Source organism: Nerophis lumbriciformis, linkage group LG36 (genome assembly GCF_033978685.3).
Source record: "Nerophis lumbriciformis linkage group LG36, RoL_Nlum_v2.1, whole genome shotgun sequence".
NCBI classification, from domain to species: Eukaryota; Metazoa; Chordata; class Actinopteri; order Syngnathiformes; family Syngnathidae; genus Nerophis; species Nerophis lumbriciformis.
The window spans coordinates 14226994-14242870 of record NC_084583.2 but is presented as its reverse complement, the minus strand read 5'-3'; the positions used below and the strand labels follow the sequence as shown (position 1 = coordinate 14242870).

The window sequence follows — 15877 nt, the reverse complement described above, 5'->3', positions numbered from 1 at the left end:
TCATCACACAGCATTCATCCAATCAAATTGCAGGACAACCAACGAAGAAGACATGTCCAAACCACACGCCAGTGAACAAAAAATGATACCTAAAATAATTTTGTTTGGGTATAAAAATTACGAGGTGGTCAACACAAAACGGTTTGCAGCATGCAACACATGCGGTTCGAAAATTACTGATGGAGAGGCAACAACTTCCAACTTCGTCCGGCATTTGAAGTTGCACAAAGAACGGTAAGTTTTGAATGTAAGATAACGTTTATTGGCTAAGTAACGTGACTTTTATTTGCTGTGTAGTTAAATCAGTGAGGCTGTAAACTCACTGCTAACGTTATAACGTTATTGCAAACACGGGAATCTGTTGCCGTTCACTACCTTATTCATACTTTTTGTTCAGTGATTTTTTTTAAGCAGGGTTACGTTAGTCAATATATCACACGTAACGTTAGACGGCGGTCAGCAGCACCGCGTATTTTAGCCACCTAAAAAAAGACAAAAATAGTAAAATAAAGGTCAGTTAAAATGTATACTATATTATGAATATGTGTACCGTTTTAGCTAGCTTTCTGACATACTGTTGGTTGTTTACCTCAGTGGTCCCCAACCACCGGCCCGCGGCCCGGTACTGGTCCGTGGATCGATTGGTATCGGGCCGCACAAGAAATAATTTTTTTTTTTCTTTTTTTAATTAAATCAACATAAAAAACACAAGATACACTTACAAGTAGTGCACCAACCCAAAACAACTCTCTCCCCCCTTTTGTTCTGGGCATTGAACATGAAGACTCTTCCTTCACTGTTCCGAGTGGCCATGAGAGTCTTGGCAGTGCCTGCCTCCAGTGCTCCAGTGGAGCGAGTTTTCAGCCATGGTGGCATCATACTACGCCCCCATCGTGCACAAATGACTGACAGACTCTTGGCTAATTTGGTCTTTTGCAAATGCAATGCAGCATAGGGCCCTGACATATAAAAAGTACAACTTTTTTGTTATGTTCACGTATATGTCATGTTTTTTCAATGTTAACACTTTTGTACAAATAAGTACATTTGCACTTTATTTTTCAATGTGTTTGTTCTGTAAAGGAATGAGTTAATGTTTAAAATGACTGGTTAATAGTGCTATTATAAAGTGCAATGTCAGTACAATTTTCTTTCCTGCGATTTAAAATGCACTTGTTTTAATAAATAAATACAGCGTTTGAAAAGCATACACAATCTGTGTTAATATATTAGTCTGTGGTTAAAAGGACTTGAAAGGACTCGAAACTCAAAATGCAGGACTTAGGACTTGACTTGAGACTTTCCAGTCTTGACTTTGGACTTGACTCGGGGCTTGCCTGTCTTGACTCGGGACTTGACTCGGACTTGAGGGCAAAGACTTGAGACTTACTTGTGACTTGCAAAACAATGACTTGGTCCCACCTCTGCCGCTTGCTATATTTATTTAACCTCTTACAGCCGCAGTTGGACAGCATGCATATCCATACTGCAACCGTTCATTATAAAACAAGCCTTTATGCTGATGATACATACATTTTTCTACAAAATCCACATTCTTGTCTTTAAGACACAATCTCACTCATTGATAAATTCAGTTCTATTTTAGATTACTCCATCAACTGGTCCAAATCTACTGTGTTACCTATGAATTTTGACTTTCAAAGCACCTCATCGATTCCACATTAAATACCTAGGTATCAACATTTCTTCCACCTTTTCAGACCTGAATCACTTGAATTACTCTCCAGTGTGTCCTGGTCATGACGTTGAAGTGCATCCAGCAGTGGAGGCTTTTCTATGGGGTCTTGGGGCACTAGGAGGTTAACCCCTTTACTACTGTTACCCCAGGTGGCCCTTGGCAAAGGCCTAGTACCTGACTGCCCCCGAGCCAGGGATACGGTTAAGACCTCAACGGCGGAGCAGGCGGAAGATGGTAGATGTAAGAACTACCACAACGGCTGCAATGGCGGACGAAGGCACCCCCACATCCATGTGGGCCCAGTTATGGGGAAATAACAACCCAAGACCTCAACGGTGGAACAGGCGGAGGCTGATTGCTGACGGCTGGGATGGCGGATGAAGGCTACAGCAGAAAAGGGTCCGCAGTCGTCTTGGACTCCATGCCACTGTACCCTGACCCGATTCTGTCAAGGATCGTGTGGTGACTGTGCACCAGTCTCCCCACGTTAAACAAAGTCTTGTACAGGCATCCTACATAAAGGGATACCCCCCCACCAGGAGGATCGTCATACTGGCTTCGAATTACCGCCGATGATGATGACTCTCCAATTTTAAAATCGATTGGGGATGATCTGGCGCGTTGGAAGACACCGCCCATCCCACTTATGGGAGGGTCTCCACGGTGAAAATGATGGTAGGTCAATCAGAAGGAAACAAGTTTATTATTATAGTAAAGTAAAGTAGTAAAGGGGGAAATATAAGCATAAAACAATGTCAAGTGTGGCGTGAATCAAAGTCCTTTTGTCTTGCCAGTTAGTAAGTCTGCTAGCATTAGCATCCTTAGCTCCCTAATCACTGGCTTCAGTGTCTCAATGCCGTCACAACAAGAAGGTAGAGAAAAAGAAGAAGCTTATGGCTACGGTGTCAGCACGGACTACAGTTGCGGACGCACTCACATTTTCAGGAATTATGCAGATCCCAAATACACATCAGCAGGTACCAGAAGGTAAGAAAAATTGGTTTTGGATAATATTGCAAAACAAAACGGCAGATAATATGTCTGCTAATAGGTGCCATTTTGCGGTCCTTATACACACACCATACTAATACTCGTATGTTTAATGCGCAGACAATCCATCAAGCGGTGCGGCTTCATAACTTACCAAATCATACTAAAAACATTTTGACAGATTTTTGAGTGCTGTGTGTAATGTTCTATATTCTCAATGGAACATTTAAAGTTTTGGTGTTGTTTACTGCCATCATATTGCAGTTGACATGTATCTCTTATGCATGACTGCCATCTACTGGTCACACTTATCATTGAATAATAATGCATTACATTACTTAGGGCTGCTTATCTAAGAAAGACGATGACAATTATTATTTCAGGGATTGCTAAAGAACATCCTGACCAGACAGCAGAACACCTTTGGTGGGCAGCCAGAATGCAGATCAGACATGATGGATTGGTCTAGTGGTGGCGGGTGGGGGGGATGGATAGACAGGAGGTAGAAAGCCTGCGGCATCTGTTTATAGGACTTATGTACACCAGTCGAAAATGTGGACTTTGATCTGTTTAATATTCTTGTCGAATGTTGAAGGGGCAGAAGAATATGTGTAAAAGTACATCTCTGAATGATCACAGCACTGCTCTTGCAAAAGGTTCTGACAATCATCGCCTGTAAAAGTAGCTCGTCTCATAAAAGGGAGCAGCTGAGGAGCGAGCAGAGTAAGATGAGGCGATACCGTATGAACACAATTTCATGTTCCTTTTGGACTTGAAGCACTTATTCAAGCCTCGGGAACAAAATATGTCAGTTAGCACTTGATTCAAGCGAATAGTCACATTTTTGGTCCGTATCGCACTTTAATTTCCGTCTTTAAAATATACTGTAAGTTGTTTCTAATATGTTTGATCATATTTGACTAAGCATAGAGTCCTACTGCTCTTCAAGTTTCACACACAGGTACATTTCCCACACACTAAATGAGCACAATGGAGATGTAACAAACTGCAGTACTCGGCAGGACTCCACCTCGCTGTTACCCACTTCCTCTTAACCGCCCGAAGGCAGGAAGAGAAGAGAAAAGAGGAAGAGGTAAAGAGTAGAGGGCTTTCATTTTAGGTGAGAAAAAATAAGTCATACAGCCTAAAAACACACTGTAGTTGAAAAAAATCAGATCAATTCTGTGAACGCAAGACACCATGGCTCCTTGGGCAATGACCACCGTGGAGCGTTATGGTGTAGGTAAGTCATTTTATGGTCATTTGTTTATACATTATATTGATTAAATATACACTTAGGTAGTGATGACATACTTTGTATACAATGAATGAGAACAAGGAAAACGTAGATATTACAGTACTTGGTCACAGTTCAGAATTCACATTGGAAAATGCTCAATTTAACACCAGTGCAACTAAAGTCTTCAAAGTTATTGCATGTTGCATGATGATGCAATGGCAACAAAAATAGAAAAGTATATATAAGCTGAGGAGGAAATGCAGTGAAGAACTTGCTATTGGTGCGTCATGAAAGAGCGTGTCTGCTCTTTTGGCGGCAAAGCATTGATCAAGTTGCCATGCTTGAATATTTTGTGTATTTATGTATATATTTCCTCGCTGTATTCCGTTCAATCATGACCCATCAACGTCTGGTTTGCTAGATATCACACAGATCTAGGTAGACCTGTAGCTCAGGAAGTACTAGAACACGGAAGGATGTTCAAAACCTGAGTGGTGTAATGGTAATGTTTTATATAGACTTAGACTTAGACAAACTTTAATGATCTACAAGGGAAATTGTTCCACACAGCAGCTCAGTTCCAAAGGATGGAAAGGATAATGCACACCAGGGCACAAAAAGAGGCAAAAACAAAAGGTAGAAAGTAGATCAAAAATGTACCATAGTAGCCATATAAAATATAACATATATGTAATATTTACATATCATATATACAGTATATAATATATACTGATATATTATATTATATTTTCGTATAATATATGCAATATATAATTGAATCCCAATTACCATGTACAATATTACAGTATAGGGCAGCACGGTGATAGAGGGGTTAGTGCATCTGCCTCACAATACGAAGGTCCTGAGTAGTTGTGAGTTCAATCCCGGCCTCGGGATCTTTCTGTGTGGAGTTTGCATGTTCTCCCCGTGACTGCGTGGGTTCCCTCCGGGTACTCCGGCTTCCTCCCACCTCCAAAGACATGCACCTGGGGATAGGTTGATTGGCAACACTAAATTGGCCCTAGTGTGTGAATGTGAGTGTGAATGTTGTCTGTCTATCTGTGTTGGCCCTGCGATGAGGTGGCGACTTGTCCAGGATGTACCCCGCCTTCCGCCAGATTGTAGCTGAGATAGGCTCCCGCGACCCCGAAGGGAATAAGCGGTAGAAAATGGATGGATGGAATATTACAGTATATGTAACAGCTGCAGCAAAAAAAGGGCAGCATAAAATATTGAGTCGATCCAGCAGAAAATATACATTATAAACGAAGAGAGGTAGCTAACATAGAAGCGGTCAGGTAATAGACAAATATCATCTATGTAAAGATCATTTCTTGTTAGGAGCTGTGCCAACTCTTTAAAACGCCACCCACTCAAAATTGGAATTTTAGCGGAATTAAATATTACATGGTGGCGACTTGTCCAGGGTGTAACCCGCCTTCCGCTCGAATGCAGCTGAGATAGGCTCCAGCACCCCCCGCGACCCTGAAAGGGACAAGCGGTAGAAAATGGATGGATGGATGTGCAAAGGTCATTGTCACCTTTCACTTTGATGCATTTTCTACCAATTAATCAACTCAAAGGTTACTTCAAACCAGTGCTTCCCAAATATCTTCTGTTACGCCCCCCCTAGGATGGAGAAAATATTTCACGCCCACTCACTCTCCACCGTGACTATGAATAGTGTCATTTGTCTATAAAATTGTTATAACTACACATTTGTATAACATTGGAAGCTTATTAACATCAAAGGAAACAACACACCGGTCTTCCTCGTCTCCCACCTTGGTTACAGTGAAGCTTCATCATATTCTGGTACAGCAAAAAAAAGCATCACTATTTGAGAAGGACTGCTTTAAACAATAATAGTTAACTTATTACAAATTGGGCAGGAGAAACATGGTCAGTGCAACTGAAGTTTCAAAAACAAATGTTTTTTGTGATCATATTATGTTTTTTTTTCTACATTAAGAACTCTTTCTTGTGGTCTACATAACTTGAAAGGGCGGTTCTTTGGTCAAAATTTTGCATACATTTGATGTTTTACAGACACTTTGGAAGCAGCTTTCCGCCCGTTTCTTCAGGATGCGCTGCTTTATGGGCGGTCTTATATACGTACTCCACTTCAACAGTGTCTTCTCCCCGTCTGCCATGTTGTAGGTTTTAGCGCCTCCATAGCGAGTCTCCTGACAGATATGAGTTTGAACTGTACATACAGTAACTTTGTATTAGAAATGGTAACAGCGGAGGATGCATGCGCATGTACAAGACAGTCTGCCTCACAACAAGAGGATATATACTGCTCAAAAAAATTAAAGGAACAGTTTTTTATCAGGGTATGAATTCAATTGCACTTTTCTGATAAGGTTTTGGTCAGGTACGTGGCAGAGGGGGTTGTTAATCAGTTTCAGCTGCATTGGTGTTGATGGAATTAACAACAGGTGCACTTAGAGGGGCAACAACGAGATGGCCCCCAAAACAGGACTGGTTTTGCAGGTGGAGGCCATTTCAAGTTCCTCCCTCTTGATCTTTTTTAACTGTTTTTCCACAAGTGTTGGCTTTAGCTAGAGTCATTATCACGGCTGGGAGCATGAGGCGATTTCTTAACCCTCCTGAAGTTGCGCAGATTGCCCTACTCCTCCAGGATGGCACATCTATGCGTGCTGTTGCAAGAAGATTTGATGTGTCTCCCAGTACAATCTCCAGAGCATGGAGGAGATTCCAGGAGAAAGGTAGTTACTCTAGGAGAGCTGGACAGGGCCATAGACGGTCCTCATCCCATCAGCAGGACCGATATCTGCTGCTTTGTGCAAGGAGGAACAGGTTGAGCACTGCCGGAGACCTACAGAATGACCTCCAGCAGGCTACTGGTGTGAATGTCTCTGCCCAAACAGTCAGAAACAGACTTCACGAGGGTGGCCTCAGGGCACGACGTCTTGTGCTCACTGCTCAGAACCGTGGAGCTCGATTGGCATTTGCCAAAGAACACCAGAATTGGCAAGTCTGCCACTGGCGCCCTGTGCTTTTCACAGATGAGAGCAGGTTTACCCTGAGCACATGTGATAGACGTGAAAGGGTCTGGAGAAGCCAAGGAGAGTGCTATGCTGCCTGCAACATCATTCAGCATGACCCGTTCGTTGGTGGGTCAGTGATGGTCTGGGGAGGCATTTCCATGGAGGGACCAACAGACCTCTACAGGCTAGAGAACGGCAGTCTGACTGCCATTAGGTATCGGGATGAAATCCTTGCACCCATGGTCAGACCCTACGCTGGTGCAGTAGGTCCTGGGTTCCTCCTGGTCCACGACAATGCCCGGCCTCATGTAGCAAGAGTATGTAGACAGTATCTGGAGGATGAAGGAATTGACACAATTGAATGGCCCTCACGATCACCTGACCTAAACCCGATAGAACACCTCTGGGACATAATGTTTGGGTCCATCAGACGCCGCCAGGTTGCTCCTCAGACTTTACAGGAGCTCACTGATGCCCTTAGACAGATCTGGGAGGACATCCCACAAGACACCATCCGTCGTCTCATTAGGAGCATGCCGCGAAGTTGTCAAGCATGCATACAAGCACATGAGGGCCACACAAGATATTGAAAAGAATTTTGAGTTGCAGAAATTGAATTTAGGCAAAATGGACGAGCCTGCCACATCATTTTTTCCACTTTGATTTTTGGGGTGTCTATATATTGAGTCCTCTGTAGGCTGAAAACTTTTATTTCCATCAAAAGATGTGGCATCCTTTTGTTCCTGAGACATTAAACTGTACATATCAGTATAGATATCCCACATTTTTTTTTTCACCATTGAAATCTGATGTGTTTTCAAAGTGTTCCTTTAATTTTTTTGAGTATATATATATACATATATATATATATATATATATATACACATATAAATACCGTATTTTTCGGAGTATAAGTCGCACCGGAGTATAAGTCGCACATGCCGAAAATGCAAAATAAAGAAGGGAAAAAACATATATAAGTCGCACTGGAGTATGAATCACATTTTTGGGGGAAATTTATTTGATAAAACCCAACACCAAGAATAAACATTTGAAAGGCAATTTAAAATAAATAAAGAATAGTGAACAACAGGCTGAATAAGTGTACATTATATGAGGCATAAATAACCAACTGGTATGTTAACGTAACATATTATGGTAAGAGTCATTCAAATAACTATAACATATAGAACATGCTATACGTTTACCAAACAATCTGTCACTCCTAATCGCTAAATCCCATGAAATCTTATACGTCTAGTCTCTTACGTGAATGAGATAAATAATATTTGATATTTTACGGTAATGTGTTAATAATTTCACACAAGTCGCTCCTGAGTATAAGTCGCACCCACGGCCAAACTATGAAAAAAACTGCGACTTATAGTCCGAAAAATACGGTAATATAAGGATATAGAAAAATAAGGCGCTAATTGACGGTGGTAAATTAGGGCCCGGGGGCCGAATGCGGCCCGTTAAGCTTTTCAATCTGGCCCGCCGGACATTCCCACATATTTTTTTTAGATCTTTAAGATGGAAAGTGTAGCTGCCATTATGATGTGCAGTCATGTTTTCTAATGACCGTAAGTCTTTAACTATACAAAGTATTTCAATGGTCGGAATCTGCGCTTTTGCATGATATACTAGTTACTATGGTAATCGAATTAGTTACTATGGTAATCTAAGTCACAGCAGCTGAGACGAGGCACCAAGCAGTGTGGGGGGGAGCGTTTCCACAGAGTGTTTCCAGAGGGGCCAGCCTGAAATTCGGGTGTCAGGGACAGACGCGGAGGGAAATTTTTACAACAAAGTTCTAAAGCTTAGTGATGTATCAGATTGTAGGTGGGTTTATTTTTTTACCCTTCGCGTTCATATTTCGCTCTGTTTGTCGCATTTTTGTTGCGTTTCGCTTGATTGTAAAATATGAGGATAGAGAGGGGGTGTGACATTCTTATGTTGTCAATATTCAGTGTTTTATTGTTCATAGTTAATATTGTAAATCCCACATTCTTTATTGTCATGTACATTCTGGGTGTCTCATTCAGTCAAAAAAAATAAAATTCCGTTCCGTTTTTAAGGCGGTCTGTCATAACGTTTTTAGCATTCAATCAGACATTATTGGGAGGTTTTGTATTAGTGTTCCTAAAACTACATATACCGGCCCCCAGACACATTTTTTCTTTAAATTTGTCCCCCCGAGTCAAAATAATTGCCCAGGCCTGGACTACAGGGTCGGACTACAATGGCGGACCCGTGCAAAGCACTTTGGGTAAATTTCTACTATATATAAAGATATCGGATGGCGTCACACTTGGGAAAAACATCACAGGTTGGGCAAATTCCAAGCAAGATTGTTTTATAAATATCTCCGCCATGTCTCCATGGTTTGATTTCAAATGTATGCAAATCCCAAATACACAAAACCAGGTACCAATAGGTAAGAAAAGTTTGTTTTGCATAATAGGTCCCATATAATGCAACAATACTTTGTTCGCGTTTATTAGTTCACGTAGACACTACTGAGATCTGATCTTTTGTTTTGTTTTAGTCAAGTGGAACTTTGCTGGCAGTGGTGAGAATCAGCTTTCTCTGGAAGTAGGAGATACAGTCTACATCCAGGAGGCTTGTGATGGTAAGTAAAACATGACCATGCATGTATACACTTAGTTTAGATTAGTTTGTATAGCATATTTTAACAATGGCTAAATAGGGTTGTATGGTATACCGGTACTAGTATAGTATCGCGGTACTAATGAATCAAATCAGTACTATATTCTTTTTGAAAAGTACCGGTTCACAATTTATTTTTTTTATTTTTTTAACGGGCATGACGGCGTGCCTTCACGTCATGACATTGCTGGGTTTATGAGCAGAGGAGCATGTTCGGCAGCGCACACACACGGAGTACTTACAAGCAGACACAGTGTGTAGACAGAAAAAACTAAAGATAAAGGTGAATTTATAACACTGAAACGCCCTCAGGAAGAGGTGCTTTAAGACATGGCTAGCTAACAAGCAGCAAACATCCATCGGCAGTGTTTTAGCTACTTCTAAATCACCAATCTTCGCCTCCATGGCGACGAATAAAGTATGTTTCTTACAAGTATCGTTATCACTGCAGGACGAGGAATACATGCTTCACTACACACCGTAGGAGGATACAACAGCTTGCTGGCGTCAATGCTAGCTAGAGCTAGAGCGCCTGAATGTAAACAAACGCCATGGGTGGATCTACACCTGACATCCACTGTAATGATACCAAGTACAAGAGTGTATCTAGTCGATACTACTATGATTACATCGGTATTTTTTATTGTCACAAAATCTTTTTTCCTTTTTTTAAATATGTCCCTGGACACGTGAGGACTTTGAATATGGCCAATGTATGATCCTGTAACTACTTGGTATCGGATCGATACCTAAATTTGTGGTATCATCCGAAACTAATGTAAAGTATCAAACAACAGAAGAATAAGTAATTATTACATTTTAACAGAAGTGTAGATAGAACATGTTGAAACGGAAAATAAACAGATATTAACAGTAAATGAACAAGTGGATTAATAATCAATTTTTACAGCTTGTCCTTAATAATTTTGAGCAAATAATAGGTAGATAAATGACACAATATGTTACTGCATCCATAAGCAGACTAATTAGGAGTCTTTGTTTGTTTACTTACTACTAAAAGACAAGTTGTCTAATATGTTCACTATTTTATTTAAGGACAAACTTGTTCTTTGATTACAATAATAAACATATGTTTAATATACCCTAAGATTTTTTGTTAATATAAAGCCATTAATGCCATTTTTGTGTTCCCCTCTATTTAGAAAAGTATCGAAAGTATCGAAATACATTGTGGTGTCGGTATTTTTAACATGATTAGAAGCATTTAGGAACAAATAACATGTAAAAACAAAGTACGGGACTAAAATGACTAAAAGCATTCAGAACAAATAGAATATTTAAAAAATATATATTTTAAAATGTTTTTAATGATCTCTATCATAAGCATGAGAAAAAAGAAGAGTTGTTAGCTTGGATTTAAAAACATTCACACTACTAGCATCCTATTCCATGTTTGTGCAGCAAACTAAATGCTGCTTCACCATTTTCTGACATGAGCCTGCATATTCCAGAGTCCTACTGGACTTATATCCAATTAACATTTCATGAATGTATTCTGGATCTAAACCATTTAGTGAATAATAGACCAATAAAGGTATTTTAAAGGAGGATGTTTTGGTTTTGATATGACTGCTGAAAGTCAGATCAGCACACTAAGGTTTTGGACTTGGTCTTTAGGATTAAAGTCAATACATTTCCATGTACTAAATTAGTCTGATTAATAATTCAGTTTTTCCTCTATTTTCACACCTACAAAGTCACAGTTTTCATGCTCTACCTCTAATGCGACTGTTAGCCATACGCAGTGTGTCTTTCATACACTAGGGGGCGATTGTGGTTATTTCAGCTTGTTTAGCTATGTGGTAATGTAAATAGAAGAAGAGAATGCTACATGTTAATAATCTAGCACACTTTCAAGCTCCGTATCTAACTGATAACTCCAACTTTCTACTACTAATCGGTGTTGTTTTTAATGTTCTATTGTGTTTAAATGACATTTGTGGTTATTATCAGAGACATAAAAAAATAAATTTGTCAGGTTTGTCACTGACAGTTTAGTTATGTTTTGAGTTTTTCCTCTGTTTGTCTTTATTTTCCTGTCGGCGCTCTTATTTTGGTTATTTCCTACTTGTCTCCCTGAGTGCTGTCTCCCCTCAGCTGTGGCTGATTGGCACCTGGCCACACCTGGTGTCAATCAGCCAGCTGTTATTTAAACCTGCCTTCTCCTCCAGTCAGTGCTGGATTATTGTCTTTCCTACTTGTCGTTGCCAGTGTAGCTGTAAGCGTTAGCGGTAAGCTATTTATTGTAGAGGTTTGTAGCCTGCTGTCTTTTTGTTTCTCGTCTTCCAGTTCCTGTTTTCCTGGCATCCTGTTTCCTGTTCCTAGTTTGTGTTTTTTCCTTTATTTTATGAACATTAAATCTTGTTTTCCTGCACAATGCCTTCCACCTTCTCTGCATCTTGGGGTTCGTGTCCTACAAACTCTGACATAATAATCCAGCCCTGACTGGAGGCGAAGGCAGGTTTAAATAGCAGCTGGCTGATTGACACCAGGTGTGGCCAGGTGCCAATCAGCCACAGCTGAGGGGACACAGCAGCGCCGACAGGAAAATAAAAACGAACAGAGGAATAACTCAAAACATAACTAAACTGTCAGTGACAAACCTGACAACATTGACTATCAACTGTCAATACTAACTATGCTAGACCTGGGCAAAATACGGCCCGCGGGCCACATGCGACCCATTAAGATTTTTAATCCGGCCCGCCAGACGTTCTACATAATTTTTTTTAGACCTTTAACATCAAAACTGTAGCCGCCATTATGATGTGCAGTGCTGTTTTTTAATTACTGTAAGTCTTGAACTATAGAAAGTATTTCAATGGTTGAAATCTTCACTTTTGAGTGTTATAGGAGTTATCACGGTAATCTACGTCACAGCAGCTCAGACCAGGGACAAAGCAGAGTGGGCGGGGTTTGTTTTCAGAGCAGCCAGCGGAAGCACATTTTTGCATAAAAGTGATAATATATCATATTGTAGGTGTTTATTACACTTTGCATATATATTTTGCTGTTTGTTATATTTTTTTGTGTTTTGCTTGGTTGTAAAATATGTCTATAGAGGAGCTGGTCTGAGAAGTAAAATATGTTCATATGTTGTTAATATTCAGTGTTTTATTGTTCATAATTAATATTGTAAATCCCACTTTCTTTATTTTCATGTACATTTTGGGTGCCCCCCTCAGTAAACTGTAAAATTCCATTCCGTTTGTTTTAGGTAGTCTGTCACAAGTTTTTTAGAAGTCTATTGGACATTGTGACTTTTGGTATTAGTGTTCCTGAGAAAAAGGGACCCATACTGTACAGCAGTTTTTTTACAGCTAAATGTGTATGTATAATTTATACACACATACACCTTGGCCGGCCAGACACATTTTTTCTCTCTATGTGGCCCCGAGTCAAAATATTTGCCCAGCTCTGAACTACGCAGTGAAATATTTTTAAATGCTTGTTTACGCGCCAATGACACTTGTCTAAATTGTTAAATTTGGACATTTGCTAATGATGTTGTTGGGTATTATTTGAATGAATGAAATTGACACTGTTTTAAAGTCATGAATTATTGTTGTCTACACTGCAAAAACTGAAAAATAAGTAACATTAAATATCTCAAATAAGGGTGATATTTGCTTATTTTATGTCTGATAAGATAATTCTTCTCACTAAGCAGATTTTATGTTAGAGTGTTTTACTTGTTTTAAGGGTATTGGTCCTAAATGATCTCAGTAAGATATTACAGCTTGTTGCTGAGATTTGATGACCTATATTGAGTAAAACATGCTGGAAACTAGAATATCAAGTGTTGCAAAGCTGTGTCATCAACACTCACAAGTATAAAACTACTTTTTTAAAGTAATAATTTCTTATTTCAAGCATGAAATAAAAAATCATGACTTTGACACAATTGTGTCTCATAATTAAAACAGATGACAGCCAAATGGACTTTGCTGTTTTATTTTCAATGAAACAATAGAAAACATGTACTCATATAGTAGTACAGTTGGCACAGTACAGTAAACTGACAGTTAATATTTAAACATTTAACATGTGACATTTCTAACAATTTTGAACAGAAATAGTTCATGCACATTCAGATGAATTCTTCAAAATTACAATTAAAACATTTTTGGCCGGGGGCCGGGCTGTATATATGCGCACTAATTGACTGAAAGAGCACGCACTTGGCGCGATGATGTCATGTTATCCATGGAAAAATGCATTTTTAGACCATATGATTTGCCTGAGCGGCTAGTAGATCCCGGGAGTAACCTGCGGTTGCCTTGTTGCCTGCCATTAGGAACAATAAACTAGTTTTTAGTATAAGTTTGCTGGTTTCAAGAAATGTAATGCCGAGCGCATATCATTATGTCAAGATAATGGCACTAGCATTTACTTCATTTAAGAATATTTTTCAACATACTGAGAAAAAGGGTCTCATATTTTTTTTTTCTATCAAGAAAAGTGCACTTGTTATTAGTGAGAATATACTTATTTTAAGGTATGTTTGGGTTCATTGAAGTTAGCTAATTTGACTTGTTTTGGAAAGTCTTGACAAGCCAAATTTTCTTGTTCTATTGGCAGATAATTTTGCTTAGTTCAAATAAAATACCCCTAATTTTTGTATATTTTTTTCTTGTTTTTGAACACTGACTTTTTGTAGTGTATTCATTAATGCAGCATATACATATTGTAATTACTCTGTAAATAATACATAATGGTAAAAGTTTTAGTGTCATATTAAGGCTACTTATAGATTTCCATCCACTGGTCTGGGTAGGGCTCAAGTCATGTTAAATTTTTTAAATGTCTTCTTTGAGAACATCCTGACACTTATTAAAAAGGTAGGTTTTTATATCATACACTTTTAAACAGTCCCCCTCTTACTCCCGGCTTGTTCTTCTTCTCCTGTGAATAATGCAGTAAAGAGCAGCGTTGGACCCCCACAGATATTGGCACACTGATAACTCACTACATGCCAGAGAGAACTGGTTTGCAATTGCATGGATTAAGATATCTAGATTATATTCTCTCTTGTTCTCTCTGGCATGTAGTGAGTAATCATTGTGCCAATCTCCGTGGGGGACTAACACGCCGCTCCTTACTACATTATTCACAGGCCAAGAAGAACAAGGGTTGGGGACGCCAACAAGCATTCAAGTTGAAGATATTAAATCTGAAATGGGTCAACATTTTTAAAATATATGATACAATCAGAACCTACCAATTTAATAACAAGTGTCAGAATGTTCTTAAAAAGACACTTTAAATACACTATATTGCCAAAAGTATTTGGTCACCCATCCAAATGATGAGAATCAGGTGTCCTAATCACTTGGTGTATCAAATCAAGCACTTAGGCATGGAGACTGTTTCTACAAACATTTGTGAAAGAATGGGCCGCTCTCAGTGATTTCCAGCGTGGAACTGTCATAGGATGCCACCTGTGCAACAAATCCAGTCGTGAAATGTCCTCGCTCCTAAATATTCCAAAGTCAACTTTATTATAAGAAAAGTGAAGAGTTTGGGAACAACAGCAAGTCGGCCACCAAGTGGTAGGCCATGTAAGCTGACAGAGAAGGGTCAGCATAGTGTAAAGACTTTCTGCACAGTCTGTTGCTACAGAGCTCCAAACTCCATGTGACCTTCCAATTAGCCCACGTACAGTACACAGAGAGCTTCATGGAATGGGTTTCCATGGCCGGGCAGCTGAATCTAAGCCATACGTCACCAAGTCCAATGCAAAGCGTGGGATGCAGTGGTGTAAAGCACGTCGCCACTGGACTCTAGAGCAGTGGAGACGCCTTCTCTGGACTGATAAATCACGCTTTTTCATCTGGCAATATGATGGACGAGTCTGGGTTTGGAGGTTGCCAGGAGAACGCTACATTCCGGACTGCATTGTGCCGAGTGTGAAATTTGGTGGAGGAGGTATTATGGTGTGGGATTGTTTTTCAGGATTTGGGCTTGGACCCTTAGTTCCAGTGAAAGGAACTTTGAATGCTCCAGGATACCAAAACATTTTGGACAATTCCATGGGATGGCACTTCAAGTTCATACAAACCCCGTTTCCATATGAGTTGGGAAATTGTGTTAGATGTAAATATAAACAAAATACAATGATTTGCAAATAGCATATTCAGTTGAATATGCTACAAAGACAACATATTTGATGTTCAAACTGATAAACATTTTTTTTTTGCAAATAATCATTAACTTTAGAATTTGATGCCAGCAACACGTGAC

At 39.6% G+C, this 15877-nt stretch overlaps 1 protein-coding gene across 2 annotated transcripts in view; it reads left to right on the top strand.

The window, feature by feature from the left end:
- The first annotated feature begins 1803 nt into the window (after nt 1-1803).
- dock2-like (dedicator of cytokinesis protein 2) overlaps nt 1804-15877 on the top strand; it is a 399373-nt gene continuing 385299 nt past the window's right edge. Inside the window, exons 1-2 of one of the 2 annotated variants that reach the window (XM_072912417.1) lie at nt 1804-2374; nt 9492-9575. In XM_072912417.1, coding sequence (XP_072768518.1) covers nt 2308-2374; nt 9492-9575 — 151 coding nt within the window. In that variant the 5' untranslated portion in view covers nt 1804-2307. Of the gene's footprint in view, nt 2375-3781; nt 3933-9491; nt 9576-15877 lie in introns of those variants that run through there. The other variant, XM_061930395.2, reaches the window with a different exon arrangement.